The sequence below is a fragment of the Saimiri boliviensis genome, chromosome 7 (genome assembly GCF_048565385.1).
Source record: "Saimiri boliviensis isolate mSaiBol1 chromosome 7, mSaiBol1.pri, whole genome shotgun sequence".
Taxonomy (NCBI): Eukaryota; Metazoa; Chordata; class Mammalia; order Primates; family Cebidae; genus Saimiri; species Saimiri boliviensis.
In genome coordinates this window covers 64,607,021-64,634,159 of record NC_133455.1, presented here as the reverse complement: position 1 = coordinate 64,634,159, position 27,139 = coordinate 64,607,021, and the positions used below count along the sequence as shown (strand labels likewise).

Genomic DNA, 27,139 nt, shown 5'->3' with positions numbered 1-27,139 from the left:
TCCACCTACCCCTCGTCAGCGATGAGGGCCGAAGCCCCAGGCACCTGTATCTAAATGAGCTGGCGCTTCGGGAAGGGAGAACACGCCCCCACTCCTCCAGTCCTGTGAAGCCTTGAATCTGGCCCCCAGGAGGAGTGACCCTAAGGAGTCGGCAGATCCTGCTCCCCACCCCACCCCAAGCCTTGGATGGATCCTGGCTATAAAGCAATCCCCTCCACCAGCCACTCAAGACTTCCTCTCCAGGCGGCGGTCCAGCCATCTACTAAAAAGAGGGGCATTTTAGGAATCACTTCTCTTTGAGACAGGGTAAGGCCACAGCTGAAATTACCCACAGACTTGGGAACCAGCTCTGCCACCTGCTGTACCTATGATTAAAAAACGTTTTTTTTAATTTGGTATTTTTTTTCTTTTAAACGGAGTGTCACTCTTGTCGTCCAGGCTGGAGTGCATTGGCTCAATCTCCGCTCACTGCAACCTCTGCCTCCTGGGTTCAAGCAAGTCTCCTGCCTCAGCGTCGGGAGTAGCTGAGACTACAGATGTAAGCCACCATGTCCAGCTGTTTTGTATGTTTAGTAGAGATGGGGTTTCACCACGTTGGCCAAGTTGGTGATCCACCTGCCTCAAGCCTCCCAAAGTGCTAGGATTACAGGCGTGAGTCACCACACCTGACCTGTCTGTGTGATGTTTAAAGGCAAGTTATTAACCCTACTGTGACTCAGTTTTCTCATCTGTAAAATGAGGGTGCCAATAATAACACTGGAGGGTGGTAATGATGATTCAATAAGTCAGCATGTGTAGAGGACCTAGAACAGTGTGTGACACCTGCAATGTGTAAATGTTTGTTACTATCTGATTTTGAGTCGCCTAGGAGCCCTGTGAAACAGCCAGGGTGGGTGCTCGTTATGCTCCATTTCACAAAAGAAGAGCCAGAGCCTTGAGAGAGAGAGAGAGAGGAGAGAGAGAGAGAGAGAGAGAGAGAGAGAGAGAGAGAGAGAGAGAGACTTGCTCTAGGTAACAGAGTTGGTAGATGACACAGCCAGGATTCTAACTCTGACAGTCTCCCAGCCCTAGGTTGTTGGGTCTGCCTCTCTCTAGCGTAAGTGTGTGGGCATTCAGAGGACAGCACGTCTGGGTGGTCCTACACTTATCCCTGTAAAGCTAAAGTGTTTAGACTTTCAGGCTTCCAGCTCACCTGCCTGGGCTGGTTTTGGGCATTAAGCCAAACCAGACACCTTGGGTTAGGGTGAGCACTTTGAGTTAGACAGAATGTGTGGGGTGCCCCTGAGGATTACAGCAGCTTACACTTATTGAGCATTAACTTTGTGCCAGGCACTGTGCAAAGTGCTTTACTTGGATTATCCTATTAACTAGTTATCCTATTAACTAGCACTATGAACTAGTTACTGCTATAACTGCCAATTCACAGGTGAAAAACTTAGGGCAGAGAGGTCAAGTCCCTAGTCTGAGATGCACTGCCTCCTCCAGCAGCTCCAGGCACAATGCCCATGCCATCCTTTGGTGCCCCGATTCCCACTTTCAGGAGAAAAAAATATACTCATATTTATGGAATGTTATTATCATTCTTATTGCACAGTGAAAAGTCAAAGGCCTGTTTGGACCTTTAAACCCCTTCCCCCACTGTCCCTCAAAGAACTCATGTGAATGCGTACTGGGTGGGGGTGCCACCACCAACTCTTTCCCTTATCTGGCCTTTCTGTTTTAGATGAGCGTGATGAGCACAGGATCTCAGCCCACTGTCCTCTCTTCACCTTTACCCAGTACCTCAGATCTTCCTGCCAGACCTGGCTTTTTTTTGTATGGGTTCCCTCAGCAATTAGTTACTAATTCCCTATCTTTTTTTTTCCTATTCTTTTTTATTTTTAAAATTTTTTTTGTTTTTTCCCTTTTATTAAGTCCCTATCTTTTCCTTCCACCTTTCCTCCAACCCTCAACCCACGTGCACAAAGGGCAAGGACCTACATTTAGAAGAGAGTAAGACGGGGATTGGGGAGTTGAAAATTAAGCAGGGATTTAGCTGGGCATGGTGGCGTGTGCCTGTAATCCCAGCTACTCAGGAGGCTGAGACAGGAGAATTGCCTGAACCCAGGAGGTGGAGGTTGCGGTGAGCCGAGATCGTGCCATTGCACTCCAGCCTGGGTAACAAGAGCGAAACTCCGTCTCAAAAAAAAAAAAAATAAAATAAAATAAAATAAAAAAGAAAAAGAAAAAGAAAATTAAGCAAGGACCTGGGAGATGGGCACCATAGTCCTCCTGACTGTTAACTCCTTTTCCTCTCCCCTTCTGCCAGCTCTTGACTCATTTGGCACCGTGGGGAGTCACAGGGAGGGGAAGGTTGAGGAGGATCCCTGTTCAGAGATGCTCAAAGCCTCTGTCAACAAGAAGAAACTCAGGAGGCTGCATTTTGGAGCTGCTGTGGGAGGCCTGTGGGAGTATTAGCTACAAAAAGGAATAAGGAGAGAGAGTAGGAAAGCACAAAGCAAGGAAAAAAAACGGCTCAAGACACAAAGGAAGGAAAAAGCCCCCCCACCCCCCAACCACAAAGCGCAGGCGGAGTCAGACGCTGTGTTCAGGGAGTAGGAACAGGAGGCTGTCGAGGAACAGAGCCCAGGGCCCCTCCCCCCTCCCCAGCCTCTTCCCACTCTCTCTACCTTTCTCTCTAGAGGTCCCCAGGCCTGTTCTCCAAGCCTGGCTCTCAGCCAGCGTGGCCAGGCTCTTCTTCTAAGGTTGGGCTATATGGTGCAAAATCTTGGGCTTTCAAGTCAGACTAGTTAGGGTGGCCAGAGAGGTACTTTATCTTGCTGAGCATCTGGTCTTTTGATTTGTGAAATGAACCTTGGCCAGCTGTTATTTTTAAAAAGCCCTGACCCAGCTTCACCAACATGGTAAAACCCCATCTCTACTAAAAATACAAAAGTTAGCAGGGCATGGTGGCACATGTCTGTAGTCCCAGCTACTCAGGAGGCTGAAGCAGGAGAGTCTCTTGAACCAAGGAGGCAGAGATTGCAGTAAGCTAAGATCGTGCTACTGCACTCCAGCCTGGGTGACACAGCCAAACTCTGTCTCAACAACAACAACTACTCCCTGGCTGTTGGTGCTGGGACCAGGGAAATGAGCTCAGGATGGAGCCTCAGGAGTTCCCCCTCCCCACAAAAACAAACAAAACATTTTGGAATTATTTGAGCCTCCACTACTTGGCCACACCTTGGCTGTCTCATTCTAGGCTATTCCTTTTCTTTTATTGGAAGATACTAGCTAGAGTGGGCACAGACCACAATCAACTTTTTTTCTATTTATTTTTTAAGACGGAGTCTTGCTCTTGTGGCCCAGGATGGAGTGTAGTGGCATGATTTCAGCTCACTGCAACCTCTGCCTCCTGGGTTCAAACAATTAGCTTGCCTCAGCCTCCCAAGCAGCTTGGCTTACAGGTGCGTGCCACCACGCCCAGCTAATTTTTAAATTTTTAGTAGAGCTGGGGTTTCACCACGTTGGCCAGGCTGGTCTCGAACTCCTGACCTCAGGTGATCCGCCTGCCTTGGCCTCCCAAAGTGCTGGGATTATAGGCATGAGCTACTGCGTCCCACCCACAATCAACTTTTAAACAAGGGAATCCTGGGAGGCAGACGGTTGCGTTTACAGATAAAGAAACTGGCCCATATTGCTTGGCTAGTAAGAATAATCAGGTGTGAACCGAGATTTGACTAGGGGGACAGCCATTCAGCACTATGCCATGCTGCAGGGGGCGCTTTGTCCTCTCCTTTGGTAAACAGATTATGAAAAGGGAACGGCATCGTCATTTTGACAGATGGTCAGTGACCTATAGTGAGTGTCCACTGTGAACACACCTGGACTTCATGCCAGGTGAGACACTGCAGTTAACAGCAGGTCCCACAGGGAAGGGGCCGACACAGCCCCGCGGGAGCTGGCCGGGGAGTGCATGCCTGGCCTCCTGAGAAATCTCATCCTCTCAATCTGTGTGTTCTAGCAGCACCAGAAAACAGGTATGTTTGAAATAAAGTTATAGAGAAAGCCTAACTTGGTTAAGTTGAAGAGACATAAAAAGGAGACCTGACTTTTCTCTAAGGAATTGGAGTGGGTGGTATTTGTTCCTGCTGTTTTGACAGTAGTGAAGGGGCAGGCAGGAGAATACTTGTGCTGGTGGGTGAGTTTCTTCTCCCAGAAACAGCTTTTTTTTTTTTTTGGAGTTTCACCCTTGGTACTGAGTATCAAGGCAGGAAATAAAACTCCCTCATCACCTGTATGGAAATAACGTTCCCTGGCTTTCCACTGGGAAACCCTGGCCCCAGCTTTGCCCGTGTGTGCTGCTGCAGTGGTTGCTGTTAGCTAAGGTCAGTTCCATCAGCATCTGCCTGCCCCACCCACATAGCTCTGAAACTGGGGTAGGGGCACATTTTCTGACGGGTATGGCAGACAGAGGGGCACAGAGCTCACCATGCTGGAGGGGTATGCACTCAGGAAGAAAATTTACGGAAGGAATAGGATAGCTGGATTTTAAATATTTTTGTAAGTAATAAGGGCTGTCTGGCTGAAGACAGGGGAAGTCTTCTTTCATATCCTTTTTTAACAAAGCAGAAGAGACAGAAAAGGAAAGGGGGTATGGGGAGTGAACATTCAACTTGCCATGGGTTAGTCTAGACACCCAGGGGACTGTTCTGCAGCACCTGGCTAGATATCTCATAAAGTCATTGCCATTGTCCCCACTTTACAGTTCAGGAAGAGGTTCAAAGCTGTTATCTGTCCAAGGGCAATCGGTCATACAGCTACCAAGTTGTGAAGCCAGAATTAAAATCCAAGTTGAGTCTTTATGCTCTAGCACACGGCCTGGCCAACAGGCAGGGCTCCCAAGGGTTTAAAGATGAGCTCTACTTCCTTTACCTGCAAAGTGGTTGAAGAATGAGCTAGGGCTGGGCCTGGTGGCTCAGGCCTGTAATCCTAGCACTTTCTGAGGCTGAGGTGGGCAGATCACTTGAGGTCAGAAGTTCGAGACCAGCCTGGCCAACATGGTCAAACCCCATCTCTACTAAAATTACAAAAATTAGCCGAGCGTGGTGGCGGGTACCTGTAATCCCAGCCACTCAGGAGGCTGAAGCAAGAGAACCACTTGATCTGGGGAGCCTGAGTTTGCAGTGAGCTGAGATGGCCCCACTGCACTCCAGCCTGGACGAAAGAGTAAGACTTTGTCTCAAAAAGTATGCATAAAGAAAAAAAAAGGAGCTAGAAAGTTTCTCTCTGCCTCAGAACGCAGCAGAGTGCCTAGCACACAGTAGGTACCTTAATGTTTGAAGGAGAGAAAATGTGCTGAAGTGGCTACAACAACCAGAAACTTTTATAGTATTTTAGCATGTTGTTCTGGGTACCAGCATTACGGGCCAGTACTTTGAACTCACTGGTTAAACTAGTGATAAAATAGTTCATTTTATCAGTTGGTAGCCTCCCAGCATGTACTGTTTTGGGCACCTGTTTCTTTCAAGAAGTGTGCTACCATAAGGATGGGACAAGAAGGTGGGATCAACCCTACAAATCAGGCAAGACAAAACCTCATTTTCTTAGGTAAGATGGTGGAATTTTCAGGGACAACAATTCATTATTCTACTGACCTTCTCCAAAAGAACAGGTTAGTACAAAGATGAGTGAACATGCATCCCAAATTTTCCAGGTCACTCCTAGCTTCAACTAGTTTATCCTATTCCCTCCCACACATACATTCATTTATACTCACAAGACTGTAGGCTGGTTTGGGATTCTGAAATATAATAGGTCACTATCTCCATACACCACTGCGCAACTTCCTGATCATATGCTGGTATAGTTCTGGCTCAAGCATGGGACCCAGCCCTTTTGGACATGCTCCCTCTACCTCAAAGACAGCATGGCACTTTCTTTTTTTTTTTTTTTGAGACGGAGTTTCGCTCTTGTTGCCCAGGCTGGAGTGCAATGGCACGATCTTGGCTCACCGCAACCTCCGCCTCCTGGGTTCAGGCAATTCTCCTGCCTCAGCCTCCTGAGTAGCTGGGATTACAGGCACGCGCCACCATGCCCAGCTAATTTTTGTATTTTTAGTAGAGACGGGGTTTCACCATGTTGACCAGGATGGTCTCGATCTCTTGACCTTGTGATCCACCCGCCTCGGCCTCCCAAAGTGTTGGGATTACAGGCTTGAGCCACCATGCTCGGCAGCATGGCACTTTCAAACAACACTATTTCCTTGTATTATTTATTGGTATTCTCAATTGCCTTAACTAGTTTATCAGCCACATAAAGTCAGGGATTGTTTCTCTCCTTAGCTTCTGGCTCAGCAACTGTACAAAGCATTGCCAAACACTGGCAGAAAATGTCAATCTGGTGGCTGGGTGTAGTGGCTCACACCTGTAATCCCAGCACTTTGGCAGGCCAAGGCGGGAGGACTGCTTGAGGCTAAGAGTTTGAGACCAGCCTGGGCAACAAAGCAAGACCATATCTCTACAAAAATATTTAAAAATTAGCCAGGTGCCACGTGTGGTGGCATGCACCTGTAGTCTCAGCTACTTGGAAGGCTGAGGCAGGAAGATCCCTTGAGCCCAGGAGTTTGAGTCTGCGGTGAGCTATGATCACACCACTGCACTCCAGCCTGGGCAAAAGAGAGAGACCATGTCTCTAATAAATAAGTTGCATATATGAATCTATGCAATTTTATCAAAATAGTAATTTATCAATAACTATATGACCCAGTAATTCTACTCTTAGGAATTTATCCTACAGGGATATTCTCACAAGTGAGGAGTGATATGTGCGTTATGGAGTACTCATTGCAGCAATACTTGTAATAGCAAAAAACTGGGCCAGGCGCGGTGGCTCACACCTCTAATCCCAGCACTTGGGAGGCTGAGGCAGGTGGATCACGAGGTCAGAAGTTCAAGACCTGCCATGACCAACATGGTGAAACCCCGTCTCTTAAAAAAACAAAAACAAAAACAAAAAACCACAAAACTGAAAACCATCATTAGAGACTGGTTAAACTAATAATGACAAACTTATACAATGGAATAGTATGCAGTCACATAACAAAGTATATTTCTATATGCTGACATGGACAGAGGTCTGCAAGGTTTAAATTATCCTTGTACTAGCACAGACAATCTCAGGAGGGATACACAAGAAACTTAACATTGGCTGCCTCTGGTGGGGGGCGGGGGACAAAAGTCTAGAGAGGGATAAAATTTACTTTTCATCATACATCCTTTCAAACTGTTTAGATTTTTATCATTTGCCTATACTGATTTTATTTTATTTTTTGAGACAGTCTCACTCTGTCACCAGGCTGGAGCAGTGGTGTGATCTCAGCTCACTGCAACCTCCGCCTCCTGGGTTCAAGCAATTCTCTTGCCTCAGCCTCCTGAGTAGCTGGAACTATAGGCACATGCCACCGTGCCCAGCCAATTTTTTGTCTTTTTAGTAGAGATGGGGTTTCACCGTGTTAGCCAGGATGGTGTTGATCTCCTGACCTCGTGATCTGCCCGCCTTGGCCTCCCAAAGTGCTGGGATTGCAGGCATGAGCACTGCACCCGGCTCTTTTTACTTTTTTAAGATAGGGCCTCACTCTGTTGCCCAGGCTGGAGTGTACTGCTGCAAAAACGGCTCAGCACACCCTTGACCTCCTGAGCTCGAGTGACCCTCCTAGAAGCTGGGACCACAAGTGCGTGCCACCATGCTTGGCTAATTTAAACAAATTTTTTTGCAGAAACAGGGTCTCACCATGTTGCCCAGGCAGGTCTCAAACTCCTGGGCTCAAATGATCCATCTTCATCAGACTCCCAAAGTGCTGGGATTACAGGCGTGAGCCAATGTGGCCAGCTTGATTTTTCTTAAAACAAAAACAAAAAAATGAGTTACAAAAAGGGAGAACAAGTGAAAAAGCAACTTGTATAAAAGTATGCACAGTATGAATCCCATTTATGCAACACAAAGAAAAAAAAGTATTTCCATGTTTGGGTTTAGAAAATTTCTGGAAAGACATGTAAGAAACTTATCAGTGATTTACTCTGGGGAGTGGGACAAGGTAGAGAAGACTTTTAAATTTCTTTTTTTTTTTTTTTTTTTTAAGAGACAGGTTTCACCATGTTGGCCAGGATGGTCTTGATCTCCTGACCTTGTGATCTGCCTGCCTCGGCCTCCCAAAGTGCTGGGATTATAGGTGTGAGCCACCGTGCCTGGCCAGGACTTTTAAAATTTCTACTATGTACCCTTTTATTTATTTATTTTTAGACCAAGTCTCACTCTGTTGCCCAGACTGGAGTACAGTGGCAGGATTTTGGCTCACTGCAACCTCCACCTCCCAGGTTCAAGCAATTCTCCTGCCTCAGCCTCCCAAGTAGCTGGCATTACAGATGCCCGCCACCACACTAATTTTTTTTTTTGTATTTTTAGTAGAGATGGGGGTTTCACCACATTGGCCAAGCTGGTCTTAAACTTCTAACCTCAGGTGATCCACTTGCCTTGGCCTCCGAAAGTGCTGGGATTACAGGCAAGGGCCATCGCACCTGGCCCCCGCTTTTTTAAAAAAAAACAAACAAACAAACATTTTTTGTCTGTACTACTGTTTAAAAGCAATTTTTTACATGGCCATAAATGAAGGGTATAGCAAGTTATGTGACATTCATAATGAAGCCATGCTAATTTAAACTTTGCCTCTCAAGTGGCACATAACTGACAGAGCTAAACAACTTCGAGTTGCAGTCCCATCTCTAAGTGGGGGAGGGCAAGACATTTGTCTGTAAGGGGAAATGGAAAGAGAAGGACAAACGATGGTTAGGTAATCCCTCTTGAAGCACCAGTGGAAGCTGCCCAGGGCATGAATCTTCCTTCTAGTGGAAGCCTAGAACCACTGTGGGGAATGAGGAACGGGCTACACAATTCAAACTTAGGATAAGCCTAACGTCTCACTGAAGGAGTCAAATCGGCAAATTTAGGAGGAGATCTACAGCATGAGATCCTAAAGGAATTATAATTTACACTTTTTTTTAAAAAAAAAAACCTACAGAATGTACATAGTATAACATTTTTATATATATAAAAAAAATTAGAAACCCAACTGGGCACAGTGGCTCACGCCTGTAATCTCAGCACTCTGGGAGGCCAAGGTGGGTGGATCACCTGAGGTCGGGAGTTCAAGACCAGCCTGGTCAAGATGGTTGAAACCCTGTCTCTACTAAAAATACAAAAACTAGCTGGTGTGGTGGCAGCTGTTTGTAATCCCAGCTACTAGAGAGGCTGAGGCAGAGAACTGCTTGAACCCAGGAGGCGGAGGTTACAGTGAGCCGAGATTGTGCCACTGTACTCCAGCCTGGGTGACAGAGCGAGACTCCCATCTCAAAAACAAACAGCCAGGCACGGTGGCTCAAGCCTGTAATCCCAGCACTTTGGGAGGCCGAGGCGGGTGGATCACGAGGTCGAGAGATCGAGACCATCCTGGTCAACATGGTGAAACCCCGTCTCTACTAAAAGTGCAAAAAATTAGCTGGGCATGGTGGCACGTGCCTGTAATCCCAGCTACTCAGGAGGCTGAGGCAGGAGAATTGCCTGAGCCCAGGAGGCGGAGGTTGCGGTGAGCCGAGATCGCGCCATTGCACTCCAGCCTGGGTAACAAGGGCGAAACTCCGTCTCAAAAAAAAAAAAAAACAAACAAACAAACAAACAAAAAACAACAAAAAAAAAAACACCCAATATACCCATGGGTATATGCACATACATGCTTTAAAAGTCTAACCAAGGGTAATGGTGCATACCTGTAGTCCAACTACTCAGGAGGCTGAGGCAGGAGGACTGCTTAAGCCCAGGAGTTTGAGACTGCAGTACCCTCTAATCACGTCTATAAATAGCTACTGCACTCCAGCCTGGGCAACACAGTGAGACCCCATCTCTAAAAAGAAAAAAGAAAAAGGTGTAGAAACATATATGCCAAATTAACAATCATTACCCAAGGAGTGGAAGGGAAAGATGGAAAACTTTTTTTTCCTTTTATATTCCTGTATTTGATGTTTTAAATACTATTTTTGTAATTAAAAACTTTTTAAATTCATAATTTTCAAACATTTTGTGGTCATGAAAAATTTTCAAATATTTTTCTATAGGGAGATTTTAATTTCAACTTCAAGGCATTCTTGATAAACATGCTTTGTCCCATCTGTTTGGGCAGTTAAATACAGTCTTGCCTGGATACAGGGACAGACTTCATAATCCTTCAAGGTCACTCCAATCTCTGGATTTCTGATAAAGTATAGGTAAGCAATCAATCGGAAACGCAGGGTTTTTTCCTATACCCAGCAGGCTGATGGTGTTGTTGGACAAATTCCCCAAAATGAGGTGCTCTTGGAAAATGGCTTTCCCAGTACTCCTTGACTACGGTTTTCTTTTCTGAAAAGACAGATACACACACACACTCACACTCTCTCTCTCTGAATGTGTTCAACCAACCTGAACTGTGGCAGCTCAGCTTCAGCCAAGGAGGCAAGGGAAGCCCTGAGGCAGCTGCGTTCTGCACTGCTGCCACTTACAGTTTAGGCTTCTGACTTGGGAGAACACATGCTGAGAAACAGAAGCTCTGCTGTTATTAAATCATAGATGCTGGGGGTGAGTTTGGGGTGGAAGGGTCTGGCACTCATGCCACCTGCTACATGCAGGAGCTCAATTATACAGTGAATTACATTCACCGCTCAGTCAAGAGACAGTGAGCTGGAGACAGCAGTGCCATTATAACCTTTGGTTGCCTGGAGAAGCCTGGAGAGCTGCGGTTTTCCTAACGTGGTAAGTTCTCCTTTGGAAAATCACCATTCCCTATCCTACAATCTTTTCTCACTAGGAACAACTGCATTTGCTCATCCTGGCTTTCACATTTTAATTTGGTCCTGAAGCTAAGCAGTGGTGGTGGACAAATGACTTGGGAATCAGATACCCTCATTTAATCCTGGAACAAGCTGTCTGAGTGACTTCTACCCCCATGAGGCCCAAAGAAAAACATAATGAAATGAAACCACTTGCTGCTATGAAACAAATGTGGGAATATTTAAGCAGTTGTTTTTATTTATTCAACTATAAAGACTGATTGCAGCAATTTTTGATGAGTAATGCCTTCAATTAACACTAATTATATTGCTATAAATTTGATTCAGGATCAGAACAGGATTCAGAAAAGGGAGAGAACAAAAAAAAGTCTCTGAACATTAAAACAGAAAAATGCTTTACAAATAAAAAAACTTTAATTAAATGCTACTTTCCCATAGACTTGCCTAGACTGGTTTGCAATCTAAGGTAATAGGAAGCAAAGGATTGGGCATTTTGAAGAAACTGCAGGTTAAGCTCTAGTGCCAAGCAGAAGACTGACCACTGATTTGAGTGTCAAATCTCAGGCACTTTCTGGAATAGAGGCAGGTTTTCAGATGTTTTCTAGTGTTCTTTCCTTTTCACTAATTAAATTTTCCCTTCTCTGGCAAATCCAGTGCAGTATACGATCCCCTCATTGCCTCTCCTGGTCAAATAGTTGTTTGAATGGAAACTGGCAGGCACCTGTGGCTTCTGCTTAGCTTGGAAAGGTGACTAGCTCTGATTCACCTCCTCCTGAGACAGCCTGGACAGAGGGGGCCAACTGGAAGGCTGAAAACTGACAACAGCTGCCTCTGATTCCTGGTGGAAATGACCAACCAGATTCAATCCATAAGACTGGGAAAGATCAAGAAAAAAAGAATAGCTTCCCCTCCAAAAATGGTAAAGAGGAAATAAGGAGACAAGAACCAAAAATATTTAGAATGGCACAAAAAGTGATATGCATAAACTTTTTGTTATTAAATCTAACTATAAGTTTCCTAAAGTCCAGTTATTAACTTGAATTGTGTGTGATAGAGGAGAGAGGCCAACTGGAATTTCTCTCTTAAGAGTTCACGGCTTCAGTCTGAGAGGTCCTGGGCTTGCGCTGGGGGAGTCCCTTTTTGAATGAAGGCGTGGGTGGGCTAGGCTCCATGCTGATTCCAGTTTCATTGGTCTCTGCAGAGTGAGTCTGACCTTTTTCACTGGTGTTTCCTGGTGCCTGAGATGAAGCATTCTGATACCTGGAACCAGATGAATACCATGAGCTGTTTCTGCAACGACCCATACTGTCATGCCGCTCTTGGTTCACGGGGTCACTGGACTTTAGGCCTTGTGGCCTGTAACCTTGTCCTCCTCGCCCTTGGTTCACAGGGTCACTGGACTTTTGGCCCTGTGGTCTGTAACCTTGTCCTCCTTGTCTGTTCCCTGGCAATACCTAAAGATAAAAGAATACAATGTTCAAGGTGTTCTAGCATTATGGTAACACATTTGTTCACTTTACAAGAGTATTCTGAAAGCAGAATTGTGGCATTACATGCTTGGGACTCAGTTATCTCTCAAGACTCAAAGAATTCTGTTAGCCAATCCAAGCTAGCCACTACTTCAGAACTAATCCATCTTTCCTTGCTATTCATGCCCAGGCTCTTCACTGGAGAATCTACTTTTCTTTAGCTGGACACAAGAAGAAAGATAAGGAAGAAAGAATATTCTCTGGGTTGTTACAAGCCCTCAATTGGACAAGTATATTAACTCTGCCGATAAAAGGCATTTGGTGAAGATAATAAACATTTGGGATCGTAAAGTAAACATCACTATGGTCTGCTTTGCTGTATGTCATGAACTACAGATTAAACTATGCTGCTGTGGCATTCAGTACATCTTTCACATTATAATCCGGAAAGCTTATGGAGTGGGATTTTATTTTTGTCCTCCAATTCCAACGTCATATGAGTTCTGAAGAATTACTGACAGTACTGCCTTGGATTGCTCTTGTGTTTATTCTTCAAACAGGAGAAGAACCTATGGATTACTCTTCAACTTACTAGTGTTTTCCCCCCATCCCTACCAGGTCACTCTTTCTTTCACTGTAAATTCCACATTGTGCTTCTAGTGAGTTGCTGCTTTCAGATGCACACTGGTGAAACTGCCTCTTGTGGTGCCTGTCTACCTTGAGATGGGTGCACGACTCCCAGTGTGACTAATTACCAGGCAATACTATCTACAACAGCAGGGATCACAGCCAACACAAGAAAGTCAGCAGTTCTTGGCAACAGGAAATCTAAACTGGCTGACAGTTTGGAACATATGTATCTAATGCTTTCTCAGGAACTAACTTGGGCTGGAGGGATTCAAAACAGGCGTGGAATGGGAATAAAGAGAGGAAGGTAATATAATGAGCTATCAGCATTTAAGCTTTGACAATCTGGAGGGTTTTCTTCTAATACGCTCAGTGTAGAAGCTAGGTTACCTCCCGATGTGGCTGGTAGGGCCGGCCGCTGGAGTTTGCTATGGCTGCAGGAGTCTCTCCTGGTGCAAAGATTTTCTTGTTAGCATTTGTAAGGCTGGGAATAGAGGCACAGGTGGAAGAGGAAGCAGCAGAGGCATCACTTGGGCTACTCAAGGACACAGATGTAACTGAGCCACATCGGGATCTGGTTGAATAGCTGTTCTTTGGATGAGACACTAAGACAGAAATATGAGAAATATATGATCATATGATGAAACAGTACAATGGGTAAGGTTTCTGCTTTCTCAATTTCACAACGAGCAATTTAAGATAAAGAACTGTCTATTCAAATAAAGAAAAACCTAAAAATTGGTAACAGGAAGAAAAATCTCCCTTCTGCCCTCTTCCTCCATCCAAAGCCCCACTGCTCTGTAAAGGAATTCTTAGACAAGAGAACAGTTTAGGATCAAAGTTACCCATCCCCCACCAGCTAACGGCTTCTTGGGATTGGATTTGATACTACCTAACCTCCTGGCTATGGTTCTAGCAGCTGACTAAGCCTGGGAACAATAGCATAGGCCAGGCATCCCCAAACTTTTTACACAGGGGGTCAGTTCACTGTCTCTCAGACCGTTGGAGGGCCGCCACATACTGTGCTCCTCTCACTGACCACCAATGAAAGAGGTGCCCCTTCCTGAAGTGTGGGGGGGGGGCCGGATAAATGGCCTTAGGGGGCCGCATGCGGCGTAGTTTGGGGACGCCTGGTATAGGCCATATGTTCAGTTTCCTATGCAAGAAATGTTCTAAAGTACAGCCTTTACAAAGAAAAAAAGGAACATAAATCAAATCTTTACTAAATCCTTTTTAAAGAATTTTGAATGATACAAGGTATAAATAATCAAGATCGGTTAAATATGAATAGAACTAGTCTTTACAACAAATATGTATATTGCCAAATTTCTTTCTGCAAAATTAATCCCAAATTCAAAGTACTTATCTAACTGAAAAAATATTAATATTTTCAGTTCAAATAGTGTTAGAATTCAATGTTTTAAAACTACTCTTCTAGATTTTTTTCTTGGCTTTAAGCCTGGACTAATGATGAGTTCATAATTGTTCCCATAGGTTAAATATTTCACTTTTATACTAGACAGAAAGAACAGAGAAGCTGAGTTCAGGGTTTGACAAACAAGTCACTAGAAACTCACCTCACAGGCACTCCCCTAAGTTTTAGTGTGATTATTTAAGGATCTATTATGTGCCAAGCAAGACAAGTATTATTTTCTTCTTTCTATCTATCTATCTATCTATCTATCTATCTATCTATCTGAGAGAGAGTCTTGCTCTGTCGCCCAGGCTGGAGTGCAATGGCACGCTCTCGGCTTGCCACAACTTCCGCCTCTGGGTTCAAGTGACTCTCCTGTCTCAGCCTCCTGAGTAGCTGTGATTACAGGCGCACAGCACCACAAGCAGCTAATTTTTGTGTTTTAGTAGAGACTGGGTTTCACCATGTTGGTCAGGCTGGTCTCGAATCCCTGACCTCATGACCCGCTTGCCTCAGCCTTCTAAAATGCTAGGATTACAGGCATGGGCCACCATGCCTGGCTTATTTATTTTTTTAGAGACACAGTCTTGCTCTGTTGCCCAGGCTGGAGTACACTGGCAATCATAGCTCACTGTAACCTGAAACTCCCGGCTCAAGCTATCTTCTCCCTACCACACCCACCCCACTCCACCCTACCTCACTCCACCCCACCCCACCCCACTCCACCCCACCCCACCCCACCCCACCCCACTTCCTGAGTAGCTAGGACTACAAGCATGTGCCACCACAACTGGCTAATTTTTTCTTTTTTAATTTTTTGAAGAGATTAAACCTTGCTGTTGCCCAGGCTGATCTTGAACTCCTGGGGTCAAGTAATCCTCTGGCCTCAGCTTTCCCAGTTGTTGGGATTACAGGTATGAGCCACAGCACCTGGCCTGTTATCTCCACTTTGGAGAGGAGTAAAATGAGGTTCCAAGAGGTAACTACAGAGGCAGGGATTCAAACTTGGTCTGACTGCAGGGCCGCATGCTCTTTATACCACATATCATGCACCTCTCAATTCAGCATGAAAAAACAGTCTTTCACACTTATGCAGCTGGCAAATACTTGTCCTCAGAGTTCAAAGTATTTGCATCCATGAATTTCATAAGCATCCCAGAACTATTTTTCACAAAAACAAGCAAACAAGAGGTACTAATTAAGAATCAGTGGTAAAGACAATTAGCATGTCAACCTTTAATTAATAATCACCAACTGTAGTGTCCAGAACCTCTCTCCATCTCACCTTGTCCAAATGAATCAATGCTCTTCTTTAGGGTCTCTACATCACAGGTGAACCGGGCTACTCGTCCCAGGTCCTCGTCATATTTTCGTTCACTAACAAAGTGCTGGAAAAGGGCAAAGAATGGCCTCCAGGTCAGACAAACATCATCCAGGGAATCTACAACTTACTATACAGATAAAACAATCATTTTCAACTATCTTCTTTTTACTGCTTCAAAGTTTATTAAATGACCATCACATGACCAATGCTGGGTGATCCAATAAATTCATTCATTTTCTCAAGAGCCCAAAGGTAAGTTTGTAAGTTTATGAAATGCTACGTGATGGCCAAAGCCCATTAGGTAAAATCAAGAGAAACTGTAGAGAAAGAAAAAAGGAGGAAGAATTTATAGTAAAGGGCCATCTTTCTTTTTTTCTTTCTTTTCTTGAAACTGAGTCTTGCTCTGTCACCAGGAGTGAAGTGGTGCCATTGCCGCTCACTACAACCTTCACCTCCTGGGTTTAAGCAATTCTCCTGCCCCAGCCTTCCAAGTATTCGCTGGAACTACAGACACATACCACCATGCCCAGCTAATTTTTTTGTATTTTTAGCAGAGATGGGGTTTCACCATGTCAGCAAGGATGGTCTCGATCTCCCTACCTCATGATCCGCCTGCCTTGGCCTCCCAAAGTGCTGGGATTAGTGAGCCACCGTGTCTGGCCTGAGGGCCATCTTTCTACTGTTGGCTATTCTCCACATCTTTCCATTTTATATAGAAACAGAGGCAGCAAAATGTTTACAAGGTACTACAATGATACCCTTTAGATAGATGGTTTGGTGTTAATAGGAACTTCCTTAGGAAACCCACTTCATCTCTTTATAATTAAGTAGAATTTCTTAGTCCTTGAAATTGGAACAATTTCTTGAGATGGAAAACCATTCAAGTGAAAAGTCGACTTTGCCAATGAGAAGTTTATGCTGCAAGTAATTTAATCCTTTTAAGCAGACTGAGCTGAGAAGTAACCAACCCCCTGAGTCAAAAACTAACCATGCTACAAAAATCATGGGACTAGAAACATGTCAGGAATAAAGTGCTTCTGTGGGTCTATTTCAATAAACAATGTAGACTAGAATCCAGTCTACAATAAACAATGTAGACTGAAATCATTTTTTTTCCCAGATGAAAAGGAGAAAAGTGAAAGTCCTAGATATAATTTGGAAGAACTGAACCAGCCCGGGCACTCCTCTTAACTGGGGGTGGCCTAGGACCATTGCATCAGAATCTCGGGAAGCATCCAGAAGCACTGAAAGGGAAAGAAGAGAGAAAAATGACCTTTCAGCCTTGAATTCCTAAAGCTTCTGAGTATGCTGTGGCTTAGGAAAGCACATGAACCTCTTGTAACAAAACTTGCAGACATGTAATATCAGTCTGAGATTAATTCTGAAACAAATTCTAGGGTTTGTTGAGTCAAAGACATAATAGGAATGACGGAAATAAAATGATCTGGAAATAAGACATTTAAATTGCACAGCACCCACTTCAGTACACTGAAAAAGTGGAGAGAAACAGATCCTTAGTCAGCCTGCAGAAATATTTCTAGCAGCTTTTCAGCCACGTGGGAAGAGGAACAGATGAAGCCTGTGAGAGCCAGAATTATCATCTAATTCCAAAGGGGTTTCCGGCTTCTCCCCGAGAGTTGAATGAGACTGACTGGCATCAATGTGAGGAGGCCTTTCTATAAAATTTAATCATATAGTTTTAGTTAAACAGAAAACGGTAACTGAAAATTTGCATTGTTTGGCTAATTCACCCCAAAAGAGTTGAAGGGGAGGCAGTAAAAGAACAACAACACTTCACAGGTCTTAACACTGGGTCAGGCGATAGCAAGGATTCCTGTAAGGTCCTGGATGATCTTCCACCTCTGTTTTTATTTTATAGAGACTGTTGTACAGCCTCTGCAACAAGTGTTCTCTCAGAGTGACAATAAATCTTATGCGTTCAGAGAGAGAAGAGGTAAAGAGCAGAGGTGTGGAGAAGGCCAATTCCCTTTGTTACAGCTCGAAGTTTGTAAACAATTATTTAGAATGCCAATGACCAAAACTATCCATGAATATCCCAATTTCCCTCAGGTTCACATGATTAGTCTCAGAAACACTGGCCTGGCACAGTGGCTGATGCCTGTAATCCCAGCACTTTAGGAGGCCAAGGCGAGTACATCACTTCCTGCCCTCTCGAAGGAAGGAACAGGTGTGTCTGTGGAGTGGCGAGGCCTCCAGCCCCTGCTTGAAGGCAGATGACTGGGGGCATGGTGTGAACTGAGGGTAATGGTAGAGCAAGACTGCACAGCCTTGCTCTGCACAGGTCACGAGTTCGAGACCAGCCTGGCCAACATGGTGAAACCCTGTCTCTACTAAGAATACACAAATTAGCAGGGCATGGTGGTGCATGCCTGTAATTCCAGCTACTTGGGAGGCTGAGGCATGAGAATTGCTTGAACCCGGGAGGGAGAGGTTGCAGTGAGCGGCAGTGGCACCACTGCACTCCAGCCTGGGTGACAGAGTAAGACTCTGTCTCAAAAAAAAAAAAAAAGAATTTAAAAGGTATAAACAAATGTTAAACCCAAGTAATTTCTATAAATATATTACAACAAACATCTCAAAGATAAATTTTCTCTATAAAATCAGAATTGGTCAACTAACTGCTTACAGAAGACCAACTATATGCCAAGGTGCCATGCTAGGCACTTAGAAAGACAGGAGCTCCTGCCTGCCACTGTGAGGTTCACTATCTAGTGGGGAAGACAAATCAACCAAATGCATATAAAATCATAACTGTGCTCTGAAAGCACACAATGGGGAGGTATGATGGGGAAGTCAGGAAGGATGAGGAGGTCAAGAGAGGTAACTGGGTCAGGATGGTGGCTCACACCTGTAATCCCAGCACTTTGGGAGGCCCAGGTGGGTGGATCACCTGAGGTCAGGAGTTTGAGACCAACCTGGCCAACGTTGCAAAACTCCATCTCTACTAAAAACGTAAAAATTAGTTGGGCGTGGTGGCAGGTGCCTGTAATCCCAGCTACTCAGGATGCTGAAGCAGGAGAATTGCTTGAATCCAGCAGGCAGAGGTTGCAGTGAGCTGAGATCATGCCACTGCACTCCAGCCTAGGTGACAGATCAAGACTTTGTCTCCAAATAAATAAATAAATAAATAAATAAATAAATAAATAAAAGAGTGGTATCTATGCTTGTAGGCAGGGAGATGAGCAACTAGACAGATGGAAAAGCATGTGCAGTGGCCCTCCTGCAGGAAAGAACATGTGTGTCTGTGGAGTGGAGAGGCCTCCAGCCTCTGCTTGAGGGCGGAGGACCAGGGGACATGGTGTGAACTGAGGGTAATGGCAGAGCAAGACTGCACAGCCCTTCAGACCAGACTAAAGATTATGGTACATATCCTAAAAGCAACAGAAAGTTTGAAGCAGACTGATGTAGTGTGGGGAACATACATGGAGGGTGGGGCAGACACAGAATGGATGAACAGAATCACTTAAGAGGCTCTTACAGAAGTCCAGGCAAGAGATGGAGGTAACCTAATCATAATGGTGGTGGTGGAGACGAAAAGAAATGGTCAGATCTGAGATTTAGTCAAATGGACAGGGTCTGCTGACAGATTTAAGGTGGGAAAATGGAGAAATTTCCTGAGGTTTCCAGCTGGGACAACTGGGTAGACGACAATACCACTTATAGACAAAGAGACCTGGAAGGGGGCCAGGTTTGGGAAAGGAAGATCATGAGTTCAATATATTAGATATGGCCATGAATTATGAAATTTTCCTACTTTAGCCCCTGAGGGTAAGAAGAAAGGCAGAAAGCAGAAAGAAGTTTTACCTTGATATCAGCTCTGAGCTCAACCAATTGCTGCTCTGACATTTGAACAGCCACATGAGTCATCTTCTTTAGAAGTTCAGCCTTCTTTTGTCGGCTGAGCAAAATTTCCACTGTAGAGGAAAAGTGAGTGTGAACCTTATGTTGCTGCTAAATAGGATAAAGAACTAGAAATATAACCCTTGCAGTAGGTATTTGGTCAGCCAAAGTGTTTAGTTGCATATCCATCCAGAAAATGAAAATATTAAAAGTCTGGTCTCCACCTTCCATTGGGTCTCTGAAGGCAGTTAAGTGGTAAACATTTTTTATAAATCACAAACATTTGTAAATCATTTGTCATTTCTCTTCCTGGTCAAAAAAAAATTTTATCAAGATGCATATAAATTTAAAAGGAAATATGCACAGATAATAAAAAATTTCATCTAGAATAATTGGGTATAAAATGAAAAAAGCATCTCCCTTATTTCTGATTTTGTGGTCTCCTCTCTAGAGGAAACCACTGTTCACCATTTCTTATGTACACTTCCAAATATTATCTATGTATATACAACATGTATACATATATATCTCTCCTTTTTCCCTTCTCACAAATGTTAAGCATATCATACACATGGTCTTCCTTTACCTTAGCTATTTTTACTTAATATATCTTTAAGTGTATTCCCTATTAATACATCTGGATCACCTTCATTCTGCTTAACAGCCAACCAGTATGTGGCTATACCACAATTATCTACCGAGTTCCCTAGTGACGAGTATTTAGACTGTTAAACCCTTTTAAGAACCACCTTCTCTGGCATGCTCCCTAACATACAACTTGGATATGGTCATGGCAGAGAACAGACAATAAAAATCTCCCAGAGAGACAATGGCTACAGTGGAAACTGGACCAAAGAAATCCTCCCAGGAAGCAGATAAACCACCCAGGGAATGTTCTCTACTACCAGAGAAGGGACTCTTCTATTCTTTCCTGTCCAACATGATTTGATCATTGCTTTTCCAGTAGGAATTTTTACAATAAATATCCTCTTCTTTCTCCAAAAATGTAATATTGGAAGAGGGGGCATTTAGCCTTTCTTCTAGTTTATGTGACTCCATCCTTGGAATCTGAAATTACTGTGAAGACCTGGCCTGTTAGCTGAATATTAACTAACTAGATGAGACTTTGGAGGTATTGCTATTGAGGAGGTAGTGAACACATTCTCACTTTAGAAAAATGAGAGATACTGGGTAGGGGAGGACTATAGCAAAGACCGTTAGTTGACTGAATATAGCTATATTCAGGAACATTCAGGGCTATCAGAAATCCAATGTTGTTGGGTACCAACATAATTACATTTAAAAAAATCTATTTTTTCTGGCTTTGCCACAGCCGCAATGGTCATGTGATATGGTTTCGCCACTGAGATATAAGCAGAACTCAAAAAGAGCAGGGTTTACAGGAAAGTGCTTTAAAGAAGTCTTAGCGCCGGGCGCGGTGGCTCAAGCCTGTAATGCCAGCACTTTGGGAGGCTGAGGCGGGTGGATCACGAGGTCAAGAGATCGAGACCATCTCGGTCAACATGGTGAAACCCCATCTCTACTAAAAATACAAAAAATTAGCTGGGCATGGTGGCGCATGCCTGTAATCCCAGCTACTCAGGAGGCTGAGGCAGGAGAGTTGCCTGAACCCAGGAGATGGAGGTTGCGGTGAGCCGAGATCGCGCCATTGCACTCCAGCCTGGATAACAAGAGCGAAACTCCGTCTCAAAAAAAAAAAAAAAAAAAAAAAAAAAGAAGTCTTAGCATGTAACATTTTGTCCCATCTCGACTGGACCCTAAGGAGTTATCTTTTGACCATAAGCACACTCTAAGAATGGCTGGGCAGAAGGACAGAAGAACCTGGGTCCCTAATGTTATCTTAGAAATGTCCTGCCAGCCCTGGGTTGCTTACCTCTGTACTTTCCATTTCCTGAGAGAAAAGAACACACATTTACTTAGGCCACTCTGTTCCATGTAGTCAAATTCAATCCCTAATTGATACACATAGAATCCTGTAACATGCTGAGGAATTAGCCAAGTTCATGTCAGAAAATACAGAAGTTTTAAAGAGTTACACCAGATATTACAGCAAATTTACTTGGCCCAACTGCCACAGAGATGCACACATGGGCTGCCCAGACCCAAGTCACACTAATCAGCCAGGGCCCAAGTTCTCAGGAGTCAGGAGCATGCCTACAAAAGTTTACTAACACCAAAGCCCAACAGTTACAAATGATCTATTGGTTTAGCTCCCAAGATAAAAACTATTTGCCATTTGTATCAGCTTCAGTTTCTCTCAGCTCTAGCATTCAGTGATTTTAAGAAAAAATTATATAGCTCTCAAAATGATGAAAATGAGGTGAATAAAGATTTCTACACATAACAGATAACTAGAGGACCTAATTATACAACATTGGAAAAGACTGAAATACTACAAACCTATCAATTACTTCATAAAATTATAATATGTAAAAAACAAAAGACGCACCTCTTGATAGCACTGAAGTAATTATACGGTGTCATTGAGAACCAGGATTTTCAGGGAGAAAAGAGCTAAAGATATAAAACTGATGAAGTTAAGTAAAACTCTGAGTGCTGAATTTGATAAAATCAGATTGGCCACAAATTGATAACTGGTTGAAGCTGAGTGATGGGAGTTTGCTACATTAGCCTATTTAAATTTTCTATTAATATAAAAGATATATTAAAATTTTTCAAAGCACTTTTTAAAAAAAAAATTTCAAGATGGGGTCTTGCTCTATTGCTCAGGCTGGAGTGCAATGGTGCAATCACAGCTCACTGCAGCCTTGACCTCGTGGGCTCAAGTGTTCCTCCCACCTCAGCCTCTCAAGTAACTGGGACTACAAGCACATGCTACCACACCTGGCTAAATTTTTGTTTTTTGTAGAGATGAGGTCTCACTATGTTGCCTAGGCTGGTCTCAAACTCCTAGGCTCAGGTGATCCACCCAAAGTGCTGGGATTATATGCATGAGCCACCATGCCTGATCTAAAACCACCTTCTTCTCAAAAGTAAGAAATATGTCTTCTTAATGGTTTTAGTTTATCTGAATTTCCATCTTCAAAAAGAGTATACAGATATAAGAATGGACTGAAACGTCAAATTTATAAACTCAAGGCATATTGCTCAATGTAAACAAAATTTCACCTCTGAAAAACAGTGGAAGGCTTCTCTGCAACATTCTCAAACTTTTTTTTTTTTGGTCTTTTTGTTTTTTTTCCTTTTTGTGGAGAACGGGTTCTCGCTATATTGCCCAGGTAGGTCTCAACCTCCTGGGCTCAAGCTATCCTCCCGTCTCTGCCTCCCTAAGAGCTGGGATTACAGGCTTGAGCCACAGCGCCTGGCAACATTCTCAAATTTTCAAGTTAAAATGGACCAAAACTGAAGTAATTTCAGTGCTTCAAAACTGCCTCCTCTGGCCTATAACCACACACACAAGTGATTTAACCGTGAGTCATGATCTCGACCTAGCCCAGTATTTCTATTCTTACCAGTTTGAGGGTGGGTTAAAATAAACAACCTTCCTAATAATAAATCTGGCATTCAATGCAGGAAGGTAAAACCTGCCACTGAAATGCCCCAAATCAATGTCATTGTACATGTTGCAGTTGGCACTCCCTTGTCTTCGTGTAGCTGTGTATGTTTAACCTAACCCTTAACAGAAATGACAAAAAAGAAAAAAGATACTTTTTTTCTGTAAAAAACCTCACCAATCATCGAAATTAGACTCCATTCCTCCAGAATCTATTTTAGTAAGCTTTCAAGAAACCCTAGTTATGGTATCTTGAATCTTCAATTCACTAACTTTTCCCTTATCTATTACTAACAGACACTGAGTGAAGACTGTTCTACAAACTGAGAAAACCAAGAAAGTTCTGAGATAGGTAATGACAGGAGTATATACATTCAATTGTAGGCAACCTAATGAAGTCTTCTCTGATTATGCTAAAGGTTCATTTCCAAGTGGGAAAAATCCCAATCCCAATAGGATTGCTTAAACACTGGAGGAAGAAACAAAATAAAATAAAATCCTGGTGGCAGATACCATGATGCAATCTCCTTTTTTTTTTTTTTTGAGAGGGAGTTTTGTTCTTGTTGCCCAGGCTGGAGTGCAATGGCATAATCTCAGCTCAGCCCAACCTCTGCCTCCTGGGTTCAAACGATTCTCCTCCCTCAGCCTCCCAAGGAGCTGGAATTACAGGCATGTGCCACCACGCTCAGTTAATTTTGAATTTTTTTTTTTTTTTAGATGGAGTTTTGCTCTTGTTACCCAGGCTGGAGTGCAATGGCGTGATCTCGGCTCACCGCAACCTCCGCCTCCCCGGTTCAGGCAATTCTCCTGCCTCAGCCTCCTGAGTAGCTGGGATTACAGGCACGCGCCACCATGCCCAGCTAATTTTTTGTATTTTTTTAGTAGAGACGGGGTTTCACCATGTTGACAAGGATGGTCTCGATCTCTTGACCTTGTGATCCACCCACCTCGGCCTCCCAAAGTGCTGGGATTATAGGCTTGAGCCACCACGCCCAGCCTAATTTTGAATTTTTAGTAGAGATGGGGTTTCTCCATGTTGGTTAAGCTGGTCTTGAACTCTCAACCTCAGGTGATCCGACCGCCTCGGCCTCCCAAAGTGCTGGGATTACAGGCACGAGCCACCGTGCCTGGCCACCATGATGCAGTTTCTTATACATTGAACTCTGCATTCAAAATGTTAAGATTTGGGAATATTTTTAAATCAGACTCTTCAACGTTATTTCACCTCAAAGAATTCATACGCCAGTGCAGTACACTGCTTAAGATTATTTAAATATATAAACTGTTATTATGGCATTTATATTGAACTTTTGTTAGGAGGATTGGGAAGTAGGTACCTACTATTTATGAAGGTAGTAACTTTAATTAAAGATCAATCATCTTACTTGCTTCAGTTTTCACTTTGTCCATTTCAGCAAGCAATGCCACTTCTCGATCCATTAAACTAGGAAAAGATGACAAAGGAATAAAAGATTTGATCAGAAACTCAAATACAAAATTAGCACATTATTAATAGTAGAGAAAGACGGGTGAGTTTGTTTGCTAAAAGCATACTAAAAAAATAACACTGTATGGGCCACACAAAAATTCCGATGTCTTACTCTCAACAAAGAATATTTTTAAAACTTCCCATAAATAAAATAAACAGACCCAATTCCCTTTTATATTGCAATATTGGCACATTGCAGTACACCAATTGCTAGATGTCTAAGAGTTGAGAACCAACAGATGGCAGTAGCAAGCTACAAAACATATTTTTTAGTAAGCTGTGCTAAAGCAAAAGTTCCTGTGAAAAATTACTTACTTAACCAATTATACACTCACATACTTTCTATATTTATGTTTTGGTCTACAAAATTTGATTGCTTTGCTCCTATTTTTACCAAGCAACATCCCCACTAGGACACAGTAAACTTATCCATAATTAGGATTTGTATATCTTTAACAGCTGACCATGGTTGCACCAAGTCCACTTACAGTTTAGTACTTAGACTGCAAAATAGTCAAAAGATAGACATATAGTGTGTTAGTTTCTGAGAAACATTTAATAGTAATTAGGAAGGATGGAACTATGGATTTCTGGTAGGGTTTTTACAGAAAAAGAACATTAAATAGGCAATTAGAATTTTTTTCCATTGCAAATGTAAATGATTTACAGGCACAAAAAGCTTTTCCATGTTGTTATAAAAGAGCCCATGGCCTTCAATGTATAAGGAGACAGTAGGTTACTCTCTAGTATTCAACCTCTGGATGCAAAGAATTTTCCTGCTGGGCGCAGTGGCTCAAGCCTGTAATCCCAGCACTTTGGGAGGCTGAGGCGGGTGGATCACAAGGTCAAGAGATCGAGACCATCCTGGTCAACATGGTGAAACCCTGTTCTCTACTAAAAATACAAAAAATTAGCTGGGCATGGTGGCACATGCCTGTAATCCCAGCTACTCGGGAGGTTGAGGCAGGAGAATTGCCTGAACCCAGGAGGCGGACGTTGCGGTGAGCCGAGATCACGCCATTGCACTCCAGCCTGGGTAACAAGAGCAAAAAACTCCGTCTCAAAAAAAAAAAAAAAAAAAAAAAGGAATTTTCCTTACCATACTGGTTTTGCTTTTCGGTGGCGAAAAGAAAAAAACATCTAGAATTTTAATACCTGCACAAACATGGAATGTTCCAGCTTTCTTCAAATTTGGAGTTCATTCTCATTTCTCCTTTTGAAGGGGAATATAACTACAGGGCAAATAAAAGTTCCACTCTTGTTTCTGGTTGTAATCTCACACACACACACACACACTCACTCACTCTCTCTCTCTCTCTCTCTCTCTCTCCCCCCTCCCCGTTGCTCTCTCTCTAATCAATTTAGCTCAATACATAGTATTGTTAACACAAAGTAGTTAATGTGGAGACTACAGTGTGAGACGTACAAAAATGTCTAAGGCAGGATCATTTCTTCAAGGAGCAAATCTTTTATAGGGAAGTGCCAGAGAACATAGATTTGATAATTGTTATGTATGATGTTAATAAACAAACTTGTAACTAAACAAATTTGGTTGGCATATTAATCCAAAAGCATCAAACTGGAGAGAAGATACAATTATTGTGGGTAGCAATACTTTGCTAAGAAAGCATTTCCCAAACCTTGGCAATATTTTGCTCCAAGAACTCTAGCAGCATTGGAATACCTAAAAGACAAAACAAAAGCACAACTGAGACAGGAGCTGCCAGGCCTACAGTTTGACATTACCTCTCTTCTGTTGCCAAATCACCTTAAGATGCAGACAGTGTGTCCATCAAATGACAAATCCCTTCTCTCTGACAAAGCTTGTAAAATATTTATTGAAGACTATAGCAAACAAGCCTTTTGCAGCTTACAATCTTTATTATGAGAAGTAGAATGTCAGATGACACTTTTAGCAAGCTCTGCATCAACACAATCAGATTTTTTTTTGTGTGGCAACTTGTGCTAGTACATTGTGACAGCATTTTTTTTTTCCCTGTGAGAATGACTAGTGTTTATTTAAATAAACTTTGTTTCTCGATTAACTCAGTGGTAATCACAAGAAATTTATAGGACAGTGCATGGACAACCATATAACCACTCCAGTAAAAAAAAAAAAAATACTAGCTTATAATATATACATCTACCATGTACCCACAAAAATTAAAATAAAACTAAAATATATTAGCTTATGTTTTCATGCTAAAAAACAATGAAAAGCAGTAAGAACTTCTGTTTCTTTTTGCTTGTTGTTCGTCATGTTGCCATCTATGGGTAACAACTAGTGAAAGGTCCTGTGATGTCAGCCCAGCGTTAAATAAAAGAATCTACTAGTTAACTGATGCTGATATAATTCTCAGAGAAAAGATTGATCAACATTTATAACTTTCCATTAAAATTTCTACAGCTTTAAAATATGAAAATGAGCCGGGCCTGGTGGTTCATGCCTGTAATCCCAGCACTTTGGGAGGCCGAGGCGGGCAGATCATGAGGTCGAGAGATCGAGACCATCCTGGCCAACATGGTGAAACCCCATCTCTACTAAAAATACAAAAATTAGCTGG

General features: G+C 43.1%; 1 protein-coding gene across 5 annotated transcripts in view; it reads right to left on the bottom strand.

Annotated features, from left to right (window-relative positions):
• Positions 1–9,829: 9,829 nt before the first annotated feature.
• SPATS2 (spermatogenesis associated serine rich 2) overlaps positions 9,830–27,139 on the bottom strand; it is a 141,659-nt gene continuing 124,349 nt past the window's right edge. For 2 of the 5 annotated variants that reach the window (XM_003939134.3, XM_074402614.1), the window contains exons 9-13: positions 24,472–24,530; positions 19,516–19,625; positions 15,652–15,754; positions 13,343–13,557; positions 10,438–12,310 (exon numbers count right to left, since the gene is read on the bottom strand). In XM_003939134.3, the coding sequence (XP_003939183.1) occupies positions 11,939–12,310; positions 13,343–13,557; positions 15,652–15,754; positions 19,516–19,625; positions 24,472–24,530 (859 nt within the window). In that variant the 3' untranslated portion in view covers positions 10,438–11,938. The other 3 variants (XR_012518430.1, XR_012518429.1, XR_012518428.1) reach the window with 3 other exon arrangements.